Source organism: Ixodes scapularis, unplaced genomic scaffold (genome assembly GCF_016920785.2).
Source record: "Ixodes scapularis isolate PalLabHiFi unplaced genomic scaffold, ASM1692078v2 PGA_scaffold13__105_contigs__length_92229423, whole genome shotgun sequence".
Lineage (NCBI taxonomy): Eukaryota > Metazoa > Arthropoda > Arachnida > Ixodida > Ixodidae > Ixodes > Ixodes scapularis.
In genome coordinates this window covers 74717412-74733541 of record NW_024609839.1, presented here as the reverse complement: position 1 = coordinate 74733541, position 16130 = coordinate 74717412, and the positions used below count along the sequence as shown (strand labels likewise).

The 16130-nt window shown below is 48.4% G+C and overlaps 1 protein-coding gene across 4 annotated transcripts in view; it reads right to left on the bottom strand.

Moving 5' to 3' along the window:
* Positions 1-2490: 2490 nt before the first annotated feature.
* LOC8034167 (pre-mRNA cleavage complex 2 protein Pcf11) overlaps positions 2491-16130 on the bottom strand; it is a 40512-nt gene continuing 26872 nt past the window's right edge. For 3 of the 4 annotated variants that reach the window (XM_040500023.2, XM_040500020.2, XM_040500024.2), the window contains 5 exons: positions 15452-15598; positions 14903-15261; positions 12415-12709; positions 7090-7273; positions 5580-5678 (listed from right to left, as the gene is read on the bottom strand). In XM_040500023.2, the coding sequence (XP_040355957.1) occupies positions 5604-5678; positions 7090-7273; positions 12415-12709; positions 14903-15261; positions 15452-15598 (1060 nt within the window). In that variant the 3' untranslated portion in view covers positions 5580-5603. Of the gene's footprint in view, positions 3810-4420; positions 4457-4582; positions 4676-5204; positions 5309-5579; positions 5679-7089; positions 7274-12414; positions 12710-14902; positions 15262-15451; positions 15599-16130 lie in introns of those variants that run through there. The other variant, XM_040500025.2, reaches the window with a different exon arrangement.

Below are 16130 nucleotides of genomic sequence, written 5' to 3'. Positions count from 1 at the left end.
CTCTCTCCCCTCTTGCCCTCTCTCAGTAAAGGGGTCTATTACCGGGCAAGCTTGCAATTGCACACGCTGTCCACACAAGCGACATGCGCTTGGCGACCAGAAGATTTCTGACGTAACCACTGGTCGAAGGGTTTTCGTGTTTTCGCGCGTTTAGTTACATCTTTGGAAAAACAAATGCCAAGACAGATTAGTGTTAAATTTTGCAGTGGTAACTGTCAGTGCCCTTTTCTGGTGGCATTTGTACGCAGAAACCGACGTGATCATGGGAAGAGGGTACTGCCGTGCTATCACTCTCCCTATCGTCACCGCCCCTTGCACAACCCAGTCATCCATAGCAAGTCGCGCTATAGCCCGTCCCCCCTTGCAGCCTCCGCTTAGGGGCTTTGTAAAATTCTCAATCCAGTGCGTCTACAAAAAAAAATTCTTTATATTTTAATAAGTCATCAGTAGTTACTATGTTCTGGGAAAACCCCTTACAATCGAGGGCTGTACGTGCAAAACTTTCAGCCTTTCCACTCTGGTGAAGGAAGACCAGCGGAGCTGTGCTATGGTGGGACAAACTCAAGGACGACTTCTTGGATGGCCTCAAGGACGACCCCTAGACGACGTCTAGGACGACCTCAGGGACGACTCTAGGACGACCTCAAGGATGACGCCTAGGACGACCTCAGGGACGATGTGTAAGACGACCTCAAGGACGACTTCTAGAACGACCTGGAGGACATCTAGGACGAGCTCTAGGACGACCTCAAGGACGACCTTGAGGACAACCTCTTGGACGACCTCAAGGACGTCTAGGACGGCCTCAAGGACGACGTCTAGGACGACCTCGAGGACTTCTAGGATGACGCCTAGAGAAATTCTGCCTTCTAGCCCCATCAGAACGGATGCCGCCATCTAGGAGCGACGGCAGAAACCAGACAACCAGCAAGCCGGTTGTCTGGTTGCTGCTGTCCCTCATAGATCGCAGTAGCTGTTCATTGTTTTGTGTCTAGATTTATTTGTCCATGGACACAAAACTGGGAAAACTAGCCCTTAACAAACAAAAAAAAAAAAAAGTGGTCTTGTGGCGTTTGATTAGTTTTCTACCCCTAGACCCCCATGGATGGACCACTCAAGAAACAATTCACCCTCCGTCCAATGAGAGAGAATCGCCGGCACGCCATGTTGAGCAAACTGAGGGCTGCAGTGGCATAAGGAATGTGAAGGGTGCAGGAACCCCGACTAGGCAGCGCGTAAGTGCCCTTCACACAACTCGTAAACTCCCATAACCATTCTACCAAAATCAAAGCCGGGAACGTTCGTAAAGCACATCTTTTAACAAAGTGACTACTACCGCTGTCAATCACAGCACACTTCATGTGGTCATTTTCTCTTTTTAGGTTGCATCATTTCCGGAAAAGTTAACAAAAACAAGGGCCACCTCGAGATTGCCGTTACATCTACCGTAAAATACCGGGGAAGCACCGCCCCAATTTTACTGAAAACGATTAATCTAGACATGGTTGATTGGGTCAAAGCGGGCGCTAAACGTACAATTTGCAGAATTTCCCAGTTTGGAACATGTGAATAGTGAGCGCTTCAATGAAGCGGGTGCTTCTGTGGTGTTTTACGGTATATGCGTGGATAGCCCAAGTTCCTGCAGATATTCCAAGCCCCTCAAAGTTTTAAGCATTATGAATCAGTACTCACGGTTTCTCAGAGGACATCCTTGTGTAACAAAAAAAAAAAAAAAAAAAAACTATTACAGAAAATTTAAGAATGTTTACGTGTAGGAAGACACTTAAGACTGTTTACGTGTAGGAATGCAACAAGCATTCATACATGCAGCGCATTCCTACAAGCAATGCGCCCCACTGTCCTCCGCAGAGGTCGTCCAAACGGCACGACATGGCTGAAACCAGAGCGTAGAACACATGATACAGTAGTGCACAGGAAGAGGAAATTTCCCGCTCCCCCTCCCCCCCACACCTGACATGCGACATAAGCGGCGGCCACGCGCACGCCACCCCCTTTTTTATGGGCAACGGGCTACAGTGCCAGGAAGAGGGCTTTTTTTGTGGGGTGGCGTTCCTTGGAACTATAATACGTTGCAGCCAATGGGAATTTATTGCTCGTTTCGCTCAGCCAGTGTTTAGATGCCGTTTTTCGTGGTTACAGACAATGCCGGCTGCGCCACATGGGACAGTTAATGCTTTTGCATTAAAACTGGCCGACTCAGAACCATTAGAAATGCTAAGGGCTTTAACAAATTTCTGGTGGTACTTCTCCAGGCAATGGGCCTTGTACAATCAAGTTAAACAAGGAATTTTGCATCCTTTCCTGTTCACTAGATTTGTTGTGAAAGATAAAAGCAACAAAACATCTAGCGTTCATTCCATGCAAAGCTGCCTCAACAATTTGCTCCAAAAAGTTTGGGTTCAGTCGCTTCCTTGCCCTACATGGCTAAAAACAACCGAGGGTAAGGAGGAATGAGGCACAAGCCAGGTCTTCCAAATGAATGCCGTTTATTGAAGTCTCAAAAAAGATACATGCAAGACACTCGGTAACCAATTAAACTGTCAATTTATAACTCTCCAGGTAGGGAAAAAAACTAAGGCAAATGAGCAAGTGGTATATAACTCGAAAGCAACAACAAACACTCAAATAAAAAACTTTCTTTTTTATTGTACATGTCTGTACATAAAAAAATGTTTTCCAAAAGTATTTACAGGAAATATGTACATGTAGGATAGTCTGGGTATATACAAAGTTCTGTCTGTCTCCAGGAAGCTGTTAAAGGTTGCGGCGAGCAGTACACCGAGCGACTCGCAACTTGCTGGCAAAACGAACGACACATCCAACATTCAGAACTTAAACTGTCAACCCAAGGCCTCCCCCCCACCTCCCCACAGGGTTTCCCCACCTACTCGAGATAACTTTTCTTCCCAAAATCGGGGCGTAGGGACGTCGGTAACTTACCTCAAGAAAAACGAAAAGCTCAGAAAACAGCTACCCACCCCCCCTCCCCCTCACCCCCTAAACGAATAGCGACATTCCTTACAGTCAACACCACAAACTGAAGCTGCTCTCCGTCTTCGAGACCTGAGAAAAATGGTGTCGGAGTTAAGCCTAAATCGCCGGCCCTATCACATGATGCAACAAAGCCCGGACAGCTCGTTTCCCCTTTGAACCGGCGGCAAAGACTGAAACCTCGGGTCGGGCGTAGGGGGTCGGAAATCGTCTTCGTCGGTAACCGGTTCGTCGGAGACTTGTGCCGGTTGGTCCGCTCCGGCTTCGCCGGTGTCCGAAGCATTGCTGGCCGCGGCGGCGGCAGCGGAGCTGGGCGCGGGAGATGCCGGCGCCTGAATGCTCTCCGCCTTCACCTTCATGATGATACCCCCCGTGCCTTTGACCACAACCTTGGGTTCCACAGTCTCGGGCGGTTTATTTTCGTCGTCGCCGCTTCGTTCCCCGTCGCTCAGAGACACCCCGAACTCCCCGAGGTTATCAACGATCACCACCGGATCGTCCGGCATTTCCTCGCTACCCGCTTTCTCATCCTTTATTGTTAACTCCCCACCAGAAACAATGTCCTTCGCGTCGCCATCCGGAGACGCCTCCGTCTCCATCGGCTCCGTTGGCGCTTCGTCGGCCTGGCTTTCGTCGCTCGGCGGTTTGTCGGCTGGGTTTTCGTCGGGGTCCTCCTCCTTCACGGCGACGGCACCCTCGACTTCCATCGGCTTCTCGTCGTCGGCCTTCTCGACGGCTTCGGCTTGGGCTTCTTCCCCTGGCTCCGTTCTGATGGGACTAGAAGGCGCTTCTGCCGCCTGGAATCGCCGGGGGCGTTAAGAAACAGCGACACTTAGAGCAAACGCCTGAGGTTAGGTTTGCCGCTTGGATGCTGCGATGTTTCCCATTAACTTCACTAAAGTCAGAATGACTAAACCCACTCAGTCGCTGCACGATTCCAATCACCTGTTTTTTGTACCATTGCAGGTGTTTGGTACAACTTCAGAAACAAAAGTGGTCCGCCGACCATGGCACAAGTGATTAAGGAGTCCAATCTAGTCCCACGCTTTACACGTCTAGAAAGGCAGTACAACTAATCTCTTTTTGTGTGTTTTGGTCACCTACAATCAAAGTATCAAGGTTCTCCAGATTTGTTTTTTTTTAATAGTAGACGCATTCATGTTTTTGCACAACGACGCACCAGAGACCCAGTGAAAAAAAATGTGAAAGAGGATCGTTTATTATTCCATTTCGGACTAATAGAGACAGCAAGAAACTCCAGTAACAGCCAGGCTAACAACGATACAGCACTTCCAAGCGCCGAAAACGTTGCCGCCGCTCTATTGCGCCGAAGGCAAGATCCGATAGACTCTGCAAAATCCCATCGGGAGAAAGAGACGCGGCCTAAAAGAAGGAAACGAAAATTTACCCTTTTGAAGTCTTCGTAGCACGCCGGATGGTAAACCTGCCAGCAAAGCGAGAGGAAGCAGCATTAACATGCGAAAAACCCTCGCAGAAACATTTTGTTTCAGAATGCGAAGACACAAAACGCCTTGCGCGAAAGAGAGAAGAAAGAAACCGAAGCCCTTGCCTTATTTTCCACGCGCATGGCGTCCCTGAAGTGCCACTCCTCTTCCTCCTCGACCCAGAAGAGCTGGAACGCTTCCTCGCAGACTGCACAGGTCTGCATCGAGAAATTCGACAAACTTAAAAACTCGCGTTATACGCCAATCACTTTCTCAAGTAAGCTGGGATTTGGTTCTGTTGAATGTCATCCCAAGTCTTCCCTGCAGTGCCGCTGGAGGTACGGGCGAGTTGCTTCGGATTTGGGGGTTTTACGGGCGAAACCAACGTATGGCATCTGGCACGCTCCAGCGGAGGACTGAGGATGAACTTCATTTCGACTGCCTGGGAACATTTTGACGTGCCAACAGTCAAATTGCTGGCACCTCAGCTGGAATTCAAACCCTCAAATCTTCTGATCTGCGCATATTTCCTAATTATTTATGCGGCACTTCTTTTACTGTGGGCTTAAAAGACTTTTGACGAGGCTAGAAACAACCATTTCTCGCGTATGGTGCGGAAATTCGACCTCGCAAATACTAAAAAAAAACGTTAATCTAGATTTGTGCAGTCCTGGCACTAGTGGGAACTACTGGCACTGGTGCTCAAGAGACGAAGTGTATGGTACACAGCAAAACTGATGAACGTACGTTTTCCGTTTCGTCTCCGGATGCCGGAACACTTTTGATGGCGACTGGTGAGTTGCTGCTCTGGTCCTGTTCCACCGTGGCCTGCTGCTCGAAGAAACTCCTCGCTGCCAAGCAAACGGAAACACCAACCGTTGCACGCAATTTCACAACAATTTTGTGAAGGATGCACCTTATTGTTTTTCATTTTAGGATTTTTCTCGCAAGGCTCACAAGCTCATAAGCATTTTGGTTCTTCCCTGCCAGCGGATAGAACGGGGTACTAATTGCCTCACGGAAACCCAGACGTGTGGGTTGGTCTAAACGTACAGGAATCAACCGAGAAACAGTCCTCAAGTGGCTCACTCAATCGTGGTCCAAGTGCAACCCTAAGCTCGTGTAAACAATTCTTCTCAAGCACCATCACAGCATGCAAACAAGAGCCGCTAACTCACCTCGTTCTTCTAGATCCTCAATCTCTTCAAACTGTATCCAGTCCTAGAAAAAAAAAAATAATGCATTAGTTATTAATTATTCTGGGCTACTGAACATACGAAACACAGGCCGGCCGGCTCCTAGCAAATTTTATACATTTGACAACGAGCCACCAACCAGTCTTACTCGTGGCTAAACCAAATTGGTTAAAGGGACCACGAAACCCTTGTTAGAGCCTCCAAATATGAAATGCACAGCGGCCGGTTTTTTTACGCCATTAGCTGTCCCATGGAGCAAACCGGCGTTATAGGCCTTTGAAGCCACGCCAAACGGCACCTAAATTCCCGTCTCAATAGAGCGAAGCCTGTAGTCTGTAGCAACGATTTGGCGAATAGGCTCCCATTGGCTGGCGCGTGTCATAGTTTCAAGAAACGAGGCTCCCATTGGCTGGCGCGCGTCATAGTCTCAAAGCGCTGCGGACCCCGCGCCGGTAAAAGGAACACGGTGGCGCGCATTCGGCTGCTTCTGCTCCTCTCGACGACAACAAACACGGCGGCGCCTCAAGCATCTACATCGTCGGCGGCTGCAACCTCGGCAGTAGCGAAGCCTGCCAGTCCACACAAGACTTGTACATCGCAGACGAACTAAAGGAACGAAATAATGCAACACAACGAGCGAGAAGGCAGGCAGCGAAATCCACCATAGTTGTCAAGTCTCCAAATACACGGCGGGAGGAAGGAGCAGCGGTGCAATGCGCTAGGAGACAGAACAAAGCCTTTCAAAAGCGTGAGGCGCAAGCGGATCGCAATTCAAAGCATCTCAGGTGGCAAAAGGACGAGGCCCTTCGACAACGCGAGGCAGAAGCAATACGTCGCAGGCGGCATGCGTTCGCATTCACAACTCATAAGAAGTGCTTAGGCGTCCTGTGTTTTTCTTTTGTCCGACGTGCTAGCTTTGGAGTGAAACGACCGAAGAAATAGAAGAGCCCCCTTCTCACTCCACTTTGGTCACATGTAGTTGGTACTCGTTCGACATGACGAGTTTGAATAAAGTGCAAACAACGTAGGAAGCATTCTTAGCTCTTCTCCAAAATAGCAGACACAGTACAGTAAAACTTCTCCATAGAAAACAATGAAAGTCTAAAGATAAATACAGCAAAGTAAAATTTAAGTGTGCCAGTACTAGTCGTACAGGCCCTTTAGGTGGTGACACAGTTGAAAATGTTTACTAAAAAAAAACAACAAGGTTCCATTGCACGGATTTGGACGGTCGGCGCCCGCATCGTCCCGAAACTAATTCCGAGCTCGCAAAAACCATCTATACCAGAAATAGTCTCCTCTCATATTTAAGGCTATGGTTGGGTGAAGTGGCCCTCATCATATTTCACAAGATGCACCTTTTAAAAAGAGAACTTCCTCTCGAACTCGTTTCACCACCTCCGAAAAACTCCCCGAAGGGCTGCGCCAACACTTACCTCCATCTCGTAGAACCACTTGCGCGAGAAGGCCTTGCGAGCTCCGTCCTTGTCCCTCCGGTTGGCCCTGAAGTGCCAGTCGAGGTGCTGCCGGTACTTCTCGCACTTCTCGTCCGTGAAGCGGAGCCCGCACGAAGCACACTGGGTCCCCACATGCAGGGCGCTGATCACACCCGGATGCTTGCTGCACCAGAACAAGACACAACAAAGGAGCTATTATGATTTTCTTTTTTTCAGCCGCCGACGATGTAGGAGAAAAGAGTCAAAGTACAGGCTAGCTAGTGGAAGTCAACCATTTCGTCGTTTACCCTGAGACTGGGGGGTTCTTTGAAGAGCAGAAGTAAGAGAAAAACAGACAGGTCTCAATGAGACCTGTCTGTTTTTCTGTTGCTTCTGCTCTTCAAAAAAAAAACCCAGTCTCAGGGTAAACGACGAAATGGCAATTTTATTGTTTTGTGGTTAGAACATGTAGGTGAAAACACAGGAGCAATGTTGCCTGCCACAGGCAAGGTTTCGGTTTCACTTTTCGATAAGCTACAAACAGGCTGCCATACGTTCCCGTTTTAACGGAAAAACACCGATAAACATCCGCCGGTGTCGTAAACACAAAATCGATTAAAACTGAAAAACACAGCTGTTTTTTTTTTTTCTTCATATTTTTGAGCAAGCGCTGGTTCCTTTCCACTGAAAAAGTCCTGTACACTTCCCAGTTTTAACCAAGCAAACACCATTAAACATCTGCCAATTACAAAATATAATATAAAAAAATACTGTAAACGACTAAATTTTCGCGGGGACCTAATTTTTGCGAATTTCGCGAATCGCCTACAATTCGCGAAAAATACGTCCCGCGAACAATTCGGGCAATATGTGAACGCTACGGAAGCTATACTCGATTCGCGAAAAATACGTCCCGTGAACAATTCGGGCAATATATGTGAACGCTATGGAAGCTATACTCAATTCGCGAAAATTAGAATCGGCGATTAATTTCAAATTTTCAGCTTTGGCTCGATTCGCGAAAATTAAGTCGTTTACAGTAAATAAATATATATATATATATATATATATATATAGAGAACGAAGAGGGGAGAGTTATCCGATTAGACCATCCCGGCCACTGGTTTCGGCGGACTCAATTTCTGACCAGCTCTCTGTGTACTGTTTAGTTTGGAATTCGCTTAACTTGGTAGACGACAACCGTTGCTGATTTAAGGCCCGCGCTATTTCCGACATGCGGCAGTGACGTGGCACGTCATCTCAGCGTGCAAATGTCGAAAAGGGCCCGTCTTCCAAGGTATCTAGGGAACCACACCTCCCCATAGGGACAGGCTGCACCATATATATATAATGGGAATGAGCAAAGATTGACAAGTGCAGCCGTGGTAATATTGTGAACGAAGAGGAAAGAAGGTGATTATTGAATTTATTGCATTAACTAGGGAAAGGGAAAGGGAAAGAGAGCTGGCGAAAAATTGAGCCAGGAGCAGGACAACCTTCGACCAGGGCAACCCTCGCCTGTCCGAGGCGACGCCTTAACCGATTAGACCATCCCGGCCACTGGTTTCGGCGGACTCAATTTCCGACCAGCTCTCTGTGTACTGTATAGTTTCAAATTCGCTTAACTTGGTAGACGACAACCGTTGCCGATTTAAGGCCCGCGCTATTTCTGACATGCGGCAGTGACGTGGCATGTCATCTCAGCGTGCAAATGTCGGAAAGGGCCCGTCTTCCAAGGTATCTAGGGAACCACTCCTCCCCATAGGGACAGGCTGCACTGTATATATAACTTTAACGCAATAAATTCAATAATCACCTTCTCCCCTCTTCGTTCACAATATTACCACGGCTGCGCTTGTCAATCTTTGCTCATTCCCATTATTTATATATATATATATATATATATAATTTTTTTTTTTTTTCACTGAAAAAGTTTTACGCAAACTTCAGTCAAACACATTATCTTGTCTGGAATCATGCACTTTGCCAGCCTTTCTTTTGTGGCCTACGTGGTAACAAAAGCTTTGTTCGACCATTCTCTGAGGTCAGCAGTCCTCCTGGGCCACCGACCTTAAAGATTGCTATCCGTGGCCCAAGAGGCCGGTCACAGCCGATGCTCTTGTTCTCTTGAGGTGAGAACAGTCTAAACGGCCTATTCCTACTCAAGTCAGTGATCTCCGTTGGTTGGGCGCAGGGAAAGAAAGGAGAAAAACCTTCCTTTCTTGTCGGAAAAATTACATAAGAAATAACATTTTAAGTTTTGCATCACACGAACCAGATTGAAGTCACCAAAATGGGAAGGAAGCATAAAGCTCCCAATGATTACGCTAAGGAGTTAGACGGTTTTGACATGTGTAACGACCCTTCGTCCATGGTGTGAAGTACTGCCAAATAACGGTCAGCGTAAAAAATGGGAAAGGCGCTACGAGGATCACGGGGCACATGTCGACGAAGCGTCACATCCAGCTCAAGAAACCTCGTCTCGATGCATGTAGGTACTTTTTTCTTACCATGTCTTCGTTTGATTTAGAGTGAGAAAGTTAAGTTAATGTTTTACTCTGGAGGAATGCCTGTCGTATCTCTGAATGATTCTATAATTTAAACTTTTTTTTATCATTTTAGCTGGCAACTCTCAGACGTCCAGCCAAAGCTCTATGGAAGAGTGCATCACGCGAGTCTTGAGGAAGAAGGATGAGGCCGACGACGTGGCACACAGATTCTGCAAGGCTAGCGCTCCTCTTAAGAAGACTGACGGATCCCTTGGAAACCTCTTCCAAAGTATGTGCCCCGCTGCTCGCACAATGCCGTCTGCGCAGATGATGTATTGCAAGTACTTACTTGACGTATTCGCAAAAGAAATGTCTTTACTACAGGAACTGTGCGAGAATTGTCCGATTTCCCTCGCATTGATGAGACACCTCCGTGGCCGAAAAGTGATTGCTGAACTTGTGACACTGTTTGATTGTGAGCTTCTTCAACGAAGGTCCTTTATGGAAGATCTTTAAGTCCTCCAGCGGTGGAACGCCGTCGCTGTTGGGGTGCTTGTCCAGGACGTTCTCGGGAAGCTTGGCAAGTGTTTTTGTGATGTGTGCGTCATTTTGGACTCAGCATCATACATGCAGAAGCTGCACAGAGACATCCAACTATCCCACGCCGACTTCATGGCACAGTACTTCAAAGACCCCTGCCATCTCCCTAACATCACACTCGCCGAGGGCATGAAACTGGTTGAGTTTGACGTTGTACAAGGCTTTGTCGCCCACCTCCCTGCCCTCCTGAAGAGTTCGCAAGAGCTACGGCTTAAGTTCAATATTCTTTGTCACTCTATGAATCTTGAACCGAAGTGTCTGTCCATGATTAGCCCTTCAGGGTAGTTTTCCTTTTACAAGACACTCACTGATGTCTTGCATTACTAGCGCCCAATTCTATCTTTTCTGAAAAGTAATGATGCAGTTGGTCAGAAGTGCAAGGAGCTGAATGCACTTATTTCTCAACTCCAGAGTCCTCGCAAGGACTTCATATTAAATAAACTTTCATCCACGAAACTTTGAGCTTGCTATTTAACGTCACGAAGGTTCTCGAGTAGGAAAGAACCCTCAAGCACGAGGTATATTCTCTTCTCGGCATAAAGCTCACAACTTTGCAGAAAAGATGGAATACCCTGCCACTCGAAAGCTAAGGCAGTGTTGATGTACTTCTGAAGATGACTGAAGAGGCCCCAGAGTTCATTGCTTTCTTTTCAGCCTACTACCGAGCGATTCAGGACAAGTGGCTCAGGACTGTTTCACGAAACATTGCTGATGATCTGCAGTTCACGGATGAGTTCCTCCAGTTCAGCGTGCAGATAGTTAACCCTTGCATGCAAATGGAGCTGCTGAAAGGATTTGCTTCCTACGAAAGCATCTTCAGGCTTGTTGTGCTTGAAGAATGTAAGGTCAGCGGTCTGGAAGCTGAGTTTCTTCGGTACCACCAGTATGCCATCAGTGTTTTTGTTGACCAAGTGCCCTTTTGGAAGCTGCATGCATCAGACTGGCCGGCACTGTCCCAAGCTTCGTTAGACGTTTTGGTGGCTTTCCGTGTCCAGCACAAATGTCGAGTGGGCATTCTCGAAATTGCGCGTCAGTGCACGCCCAGTTGTTTGGCTGTCGTGCAGAATTTCTAGGTCTAAATCGGCAAACAAGTGCCGACTTAAGGCTTCACCACAGGCTCTTCGGTTCATACGTGGCATCTTTGGCTCAAGTCTGGCACACTGACAGTTATGTGGCAACTGCTAATAGTAGCAAGATTGGGTCATGCCTGTGTCAGCTGTCCTTGTACCATGACTTGCTTGTGATATGCGCTTTATTGCTGTTAAAGGGGCAGTGCAACGATTTTAATGTTGAAAGAATTGCCAGTTTGCATTTCTCATATTGTTTATACGAGCCCAAGTGACCAAAAACGCATCACCTTTCTCCGAAAAACTGCTATTCTGCTGCGTAATCGCGAGGCAAAAAACAAATTATTTGCCGATCTGCAGCCGCCTGTGGCGGCTACGGGAACTAAAATGACGGTGTCTCTGGGGGATACGCGGAAGTCAACAAACCCTGTCCCCCTCTGCTGCTACACTCTCCGTCAGCCCCGTGGCGAACAGTTCTTTGTGTCCATCGCTCGCCGCGACCTTCGACGAGGCTAATCCTTTGAAAGTCGACAATCGCGGAGGAAGCGGCTGGGGTCTCGAGAAAGGGCCCAAGGGGAAACCACGTGAACCCCCAGAGTACGTCACTCGAAAGTCGGCGTGGAGAGTTGAGAGGCACTTCGAGCTTCGATTTGTTTCATTTTTTTAAAATAAGAACTAGCTCTCGCAAGAAAATGCGACATTCGGTTTTTCGTTCCATAGGTGACGCAGATTAATTTTTTGCAGTTAATAGGCCAAAGTCTGAAAATCGTTGCACTGCCCCTTTAAGACTTTTTTGGCATTTTTTAAAGGTATATGTTTTTTATAAGCAGATCTTTCTTTTTTTGTTGTTCTTGACTGCACTGACATATATAGCACTATTTAGATCAATAAAATTTAGTTGCGAGTCAGCACTGTGTCTTTCTTCGTAAGGTCCCCCCGTCCTTTGCAGTTTTAACTTTCAAATGTGTGGCAAGCAAAAAAAAAAAAAAAAAAAGAGTAATAGAAATGCAAAAAGAAGTACTTTGATGCTAACTAATGCCTAGGAGCAAAAACCGTACTAGGCCAAATTTAGGCCCCCAGGATTGGCAAGCTTGTGCCAAGTCAAGCGTTTCTCTGGCACGCCACCTGGGATCCTTCTCGCTGCCCCGACGTGGCCGGAAAAAACTCACACTTTGAGTTGGTCCGTCTTGAAGAAGCTGAGTGGCGGGACGCTTTCGGCGGGCCGCCTGTGCTCCTGCCTGATGTGCTCCACGCGCTGCTTCCTCCGCCGCTTCTTCTGCGACGGGTGCGTGTGGTGGTGCCCCGGGTGCTGAGACCTCTGCTGCTGCTGCGGCTCCCCCGCGGCGGAGCCTGGCGCTCCGTTGCCGGGCTCCGGACTCTGCTTCAGGATCCCCGCGGCTATCAGCTTCGAGAACAGCTCCCCCACGTTCACTTCCAGGGCCGGCGGCAGAGCGGGCGGAACTACTGCGGTAGAGAAAGAAGACGCTCGTGTTACAGAAACCGATATGTTGGCCACAGCATAGGCGGATTTGGGGGGAGGGCAACCGCCCCCTCTAAGCCCTCCAACGTCAACGTTTTTTTTTTTGTTTTATAAAATATTTACACCGATTAATTAAAAGTTTAGTTTCTGGTGACATAGCAAATATTGGATCCACAAAATATATCTGGGCAACGTTTCGACCATAACACCATCTCTCAGCAGACCCCTACAGCTCGCCAGTCAAATGCCTACCCCCTACCCCCCCCCACAAGCGTGACCCCAATAAATCTGCGCCTGGCTGACGGCCGGGCTAGAATGAAGAGGTGTGCTTTCTTACTAGCCCAACTCGCCGTTCTAATTTCTTACAGCCTTCGCGTGGGCGATACTTTCATCTTTCCACCGCGGCTCGATGAAGTCGCTGCAGCCTTGCCCCCTCCTACGGTGCTTTGACTTGTTCTAAAAAGGCACCCCAATCTTGCCACGATGGTCTCTTCACTCCGGGGTCAAATTGGAAGTACTTCTTGACTAATTAGATCTACAGACCTTGAGGCTACCTGACTGCAGAGACTTGTGAAGAACACTTCTTCTTCGCCTTCTCCAAAAACAACTTTCTATAAATGAGCGTTTATTCGTCGTAAGCCAGAAGTATTTCGATCGGCACACTGCAGCCATTTCATACGAGTACATTGGCACACAGCTTCAATAAAGGTGGTCGGAGCGGTTCTTCGGGGTGGTTAAAGCAGTACTGGGAGAGGTGGTGTTGTCACGCATAGAGAAACTCCTACTGTTTGCGAGAGCAAAGGCTGTAAGGAATTCCGCCGTCTAGCCTGGCCGTACTCTGTTCCGCAGTCCCAACCTCTCATAAACTCCCATGTGATGCAGTTAAAGGGGTGCTAAAGCGGTAATTGGATCACCTATTTATGGCACAAACTCAATATATGTTCCCTAATCATTAAAAAAAAAAAAAAGTTTACAACTTTCTGTAACGCCAATAGAGCGCAGCCCTTGAGGAGGAGGAGGGGAGGGTACTGAGGGGAGGGTATGCCCTTCCTCCTCATCCGTACCCTCTCCTCCTTTCCTCCTCTTGCTTCTTTCACGTGCGAAGCGCGCGTCGTCACGCGACATTTCTGAGCGGTGCCGAGACGTCAGGTGACGTTCCGGTGAACTCACATGAAATTTCAGCACGTGACTGCCACCGAAACCTCACGGAGACGTTTCATCACGGTGACGTTTCGTCACGGTGACGTATTGGCGCGGTAACGTATGGCGCGGTGACATTTCGGCACGGCAACGTTTCGGCACGGTGACTTTCAGCATGAGTGCCGCACTGCAATGTCACCGTGCCGAAACGTCACAGCAGTGCATTATGGGACGTTTCCCATAATGCACTGCGCGGTTACGCTGACGCCGCTCAAGCCAGAAACGAGCGCTTAAGAGCTGCACTCTAAAAAAGAAAGTAACAATCCCACGTAGCTGTCTTCTCCATTATAAATGTCATCAAACGTAGCAAAACGTTGCTTTCCCCGAGATATATTCATAGAAGGGGTGTAACATAATGTTTGGTCGCGTTTCTAGAAAGAAAGAAGGCCGTGCCCGATAGTAATTTTACCCTTTTTAGGATGCCCAGGATGCATAGACTGAGTCTGCGCCATAAAAAGACGACCTAAAAAAATTCTCAAAAATGACCAATGGTCGGTCTCTAGGTTGTTTTATTTCGTTAGGGCAACTGCATCGCATGCTTGAAAGAATATGTATATCGTTAATTTCGGCTGCACACGCAGACATTGCAAAAGCCTTAGTGACAGTGCACACCGTCCACCAGTAGTTCGGCACACATTGCAGAGGAGTGCAATGAATGAAGAGTGTTTTAGTAGTTCTTGGGAGGATATCAAAAACCGCCCATAAACACCGTCAGACCATTTGGGCGCACCAATTGCCCCTGTGAAACGAACACAGGTACATTGTCAAGGCAAAAGGAAAAATTAATTTGCGAGACCAGAAGTGTTAGTCACTGAGCGCTACGTGCCTGAGCAGATATGCACCTTTAGAAACAAGATTTCATGCATTTGTGCTGACTGGCCTGTGAATCCACGTTTACGCACATTACCGCAAAGACGTCCGAGCTGTTGGAAAGTGCAATAAAAATTATTGCTGACCGATTCCGACGTTTGGCTCACCCTGAGCTGGTGCCGCAGCTTGACGCGCCTCCATCGTGGGTGGGAAGGTGCCGGACATGCCTTGCACATTTGGCACGCCCATCGAAGGTGGCTGTTGCGGTGGCATCAGCGATGGTGGCCCTTGCTGTTGCTGCTGCGCCTGACCCGGTGGCGCCATGAGTGTCCCCGGGAGGGGCATCGTGGGTGGCGGCATGGGCGGTCCGTGGGCAAGCATGCCCTGCGGCGGAGGGGGTCCCATTCCGGGAGGGGGTGCCAGTGGTGGCATGTGCTTTGGGGCCTCGCCGCCGGGCGGAAACCCAGGCGGTCTCAAGGCAAACTGAGGCTGCATGAATCCCGGCGGCCGGGTCATGTCGCCGACACTGAAAAAGTAGATCGAAAGGCTGGGTCAAGGTCGAGTGAAGGTCGAACGAATGCAAGCGGGAGAGAAATGGCCATAGCCACACGTGCTGCAAGCGTGAGGACGGCAACAAAGATGGGTCGAAGCGCAGCTGAAATTACAAGCGCTATTCCTCCTGCATTGTTCCGCAATTCTACAACAAACACACTCACCCCAGAGGATGCGGGTGCATCTGTGGGTGGGGGAAGTCCTCCCTGAAGTAAGAGGGGTACTCTTTGACGGAGTAGCCACCGCCGTGCATATTGCCCCCCCTATTCGGGCCCCCTCCATGGGCGTTGGGGCCTCCCGGGAATTCGCCCCTGCAAGACGGAAACAGGCAGAAATAGCTCACGACATTCGAGACACTTGTTGCACTCCAGACCAAAGAACAAAAGCTTGAGGGACGCTTAAGCTTTGCCTTTAAGAGTGGAACGCGATAGCATTATCGGGCCCAGTTTGCAAAGCCTTCTCATAAATCCACGCTCATTCTCAAGCCATGCAAGCATGTGTGCCTTGTCTAGTCAATGGCATTATGTGTGATGCCGTGACCCTATCAACCTGCTAAATATGGCGGGGAACTTTGCTGCTAAATTTTGCAGGAGAATTATCCCGCCAAATTTAGCGGGTTGATAGGATCACAACGTCACAGCTACGTGCGACGTCACGCGTGTGCGTCAGATGTGGCTGTGCATGTTGCATTGTGAGATTTTATGGTCCCGCCGACATGGTTTTCTGTGAACACTATCACGTTAAAAAAAAAAAAAAAAAAAAACACAGTGATGGGCGAGCGGATTTTGGCCAATCCGTCATTTTCTTTAACTTGTGGTTCCTTCTGGTGAGTCATTTAATAAC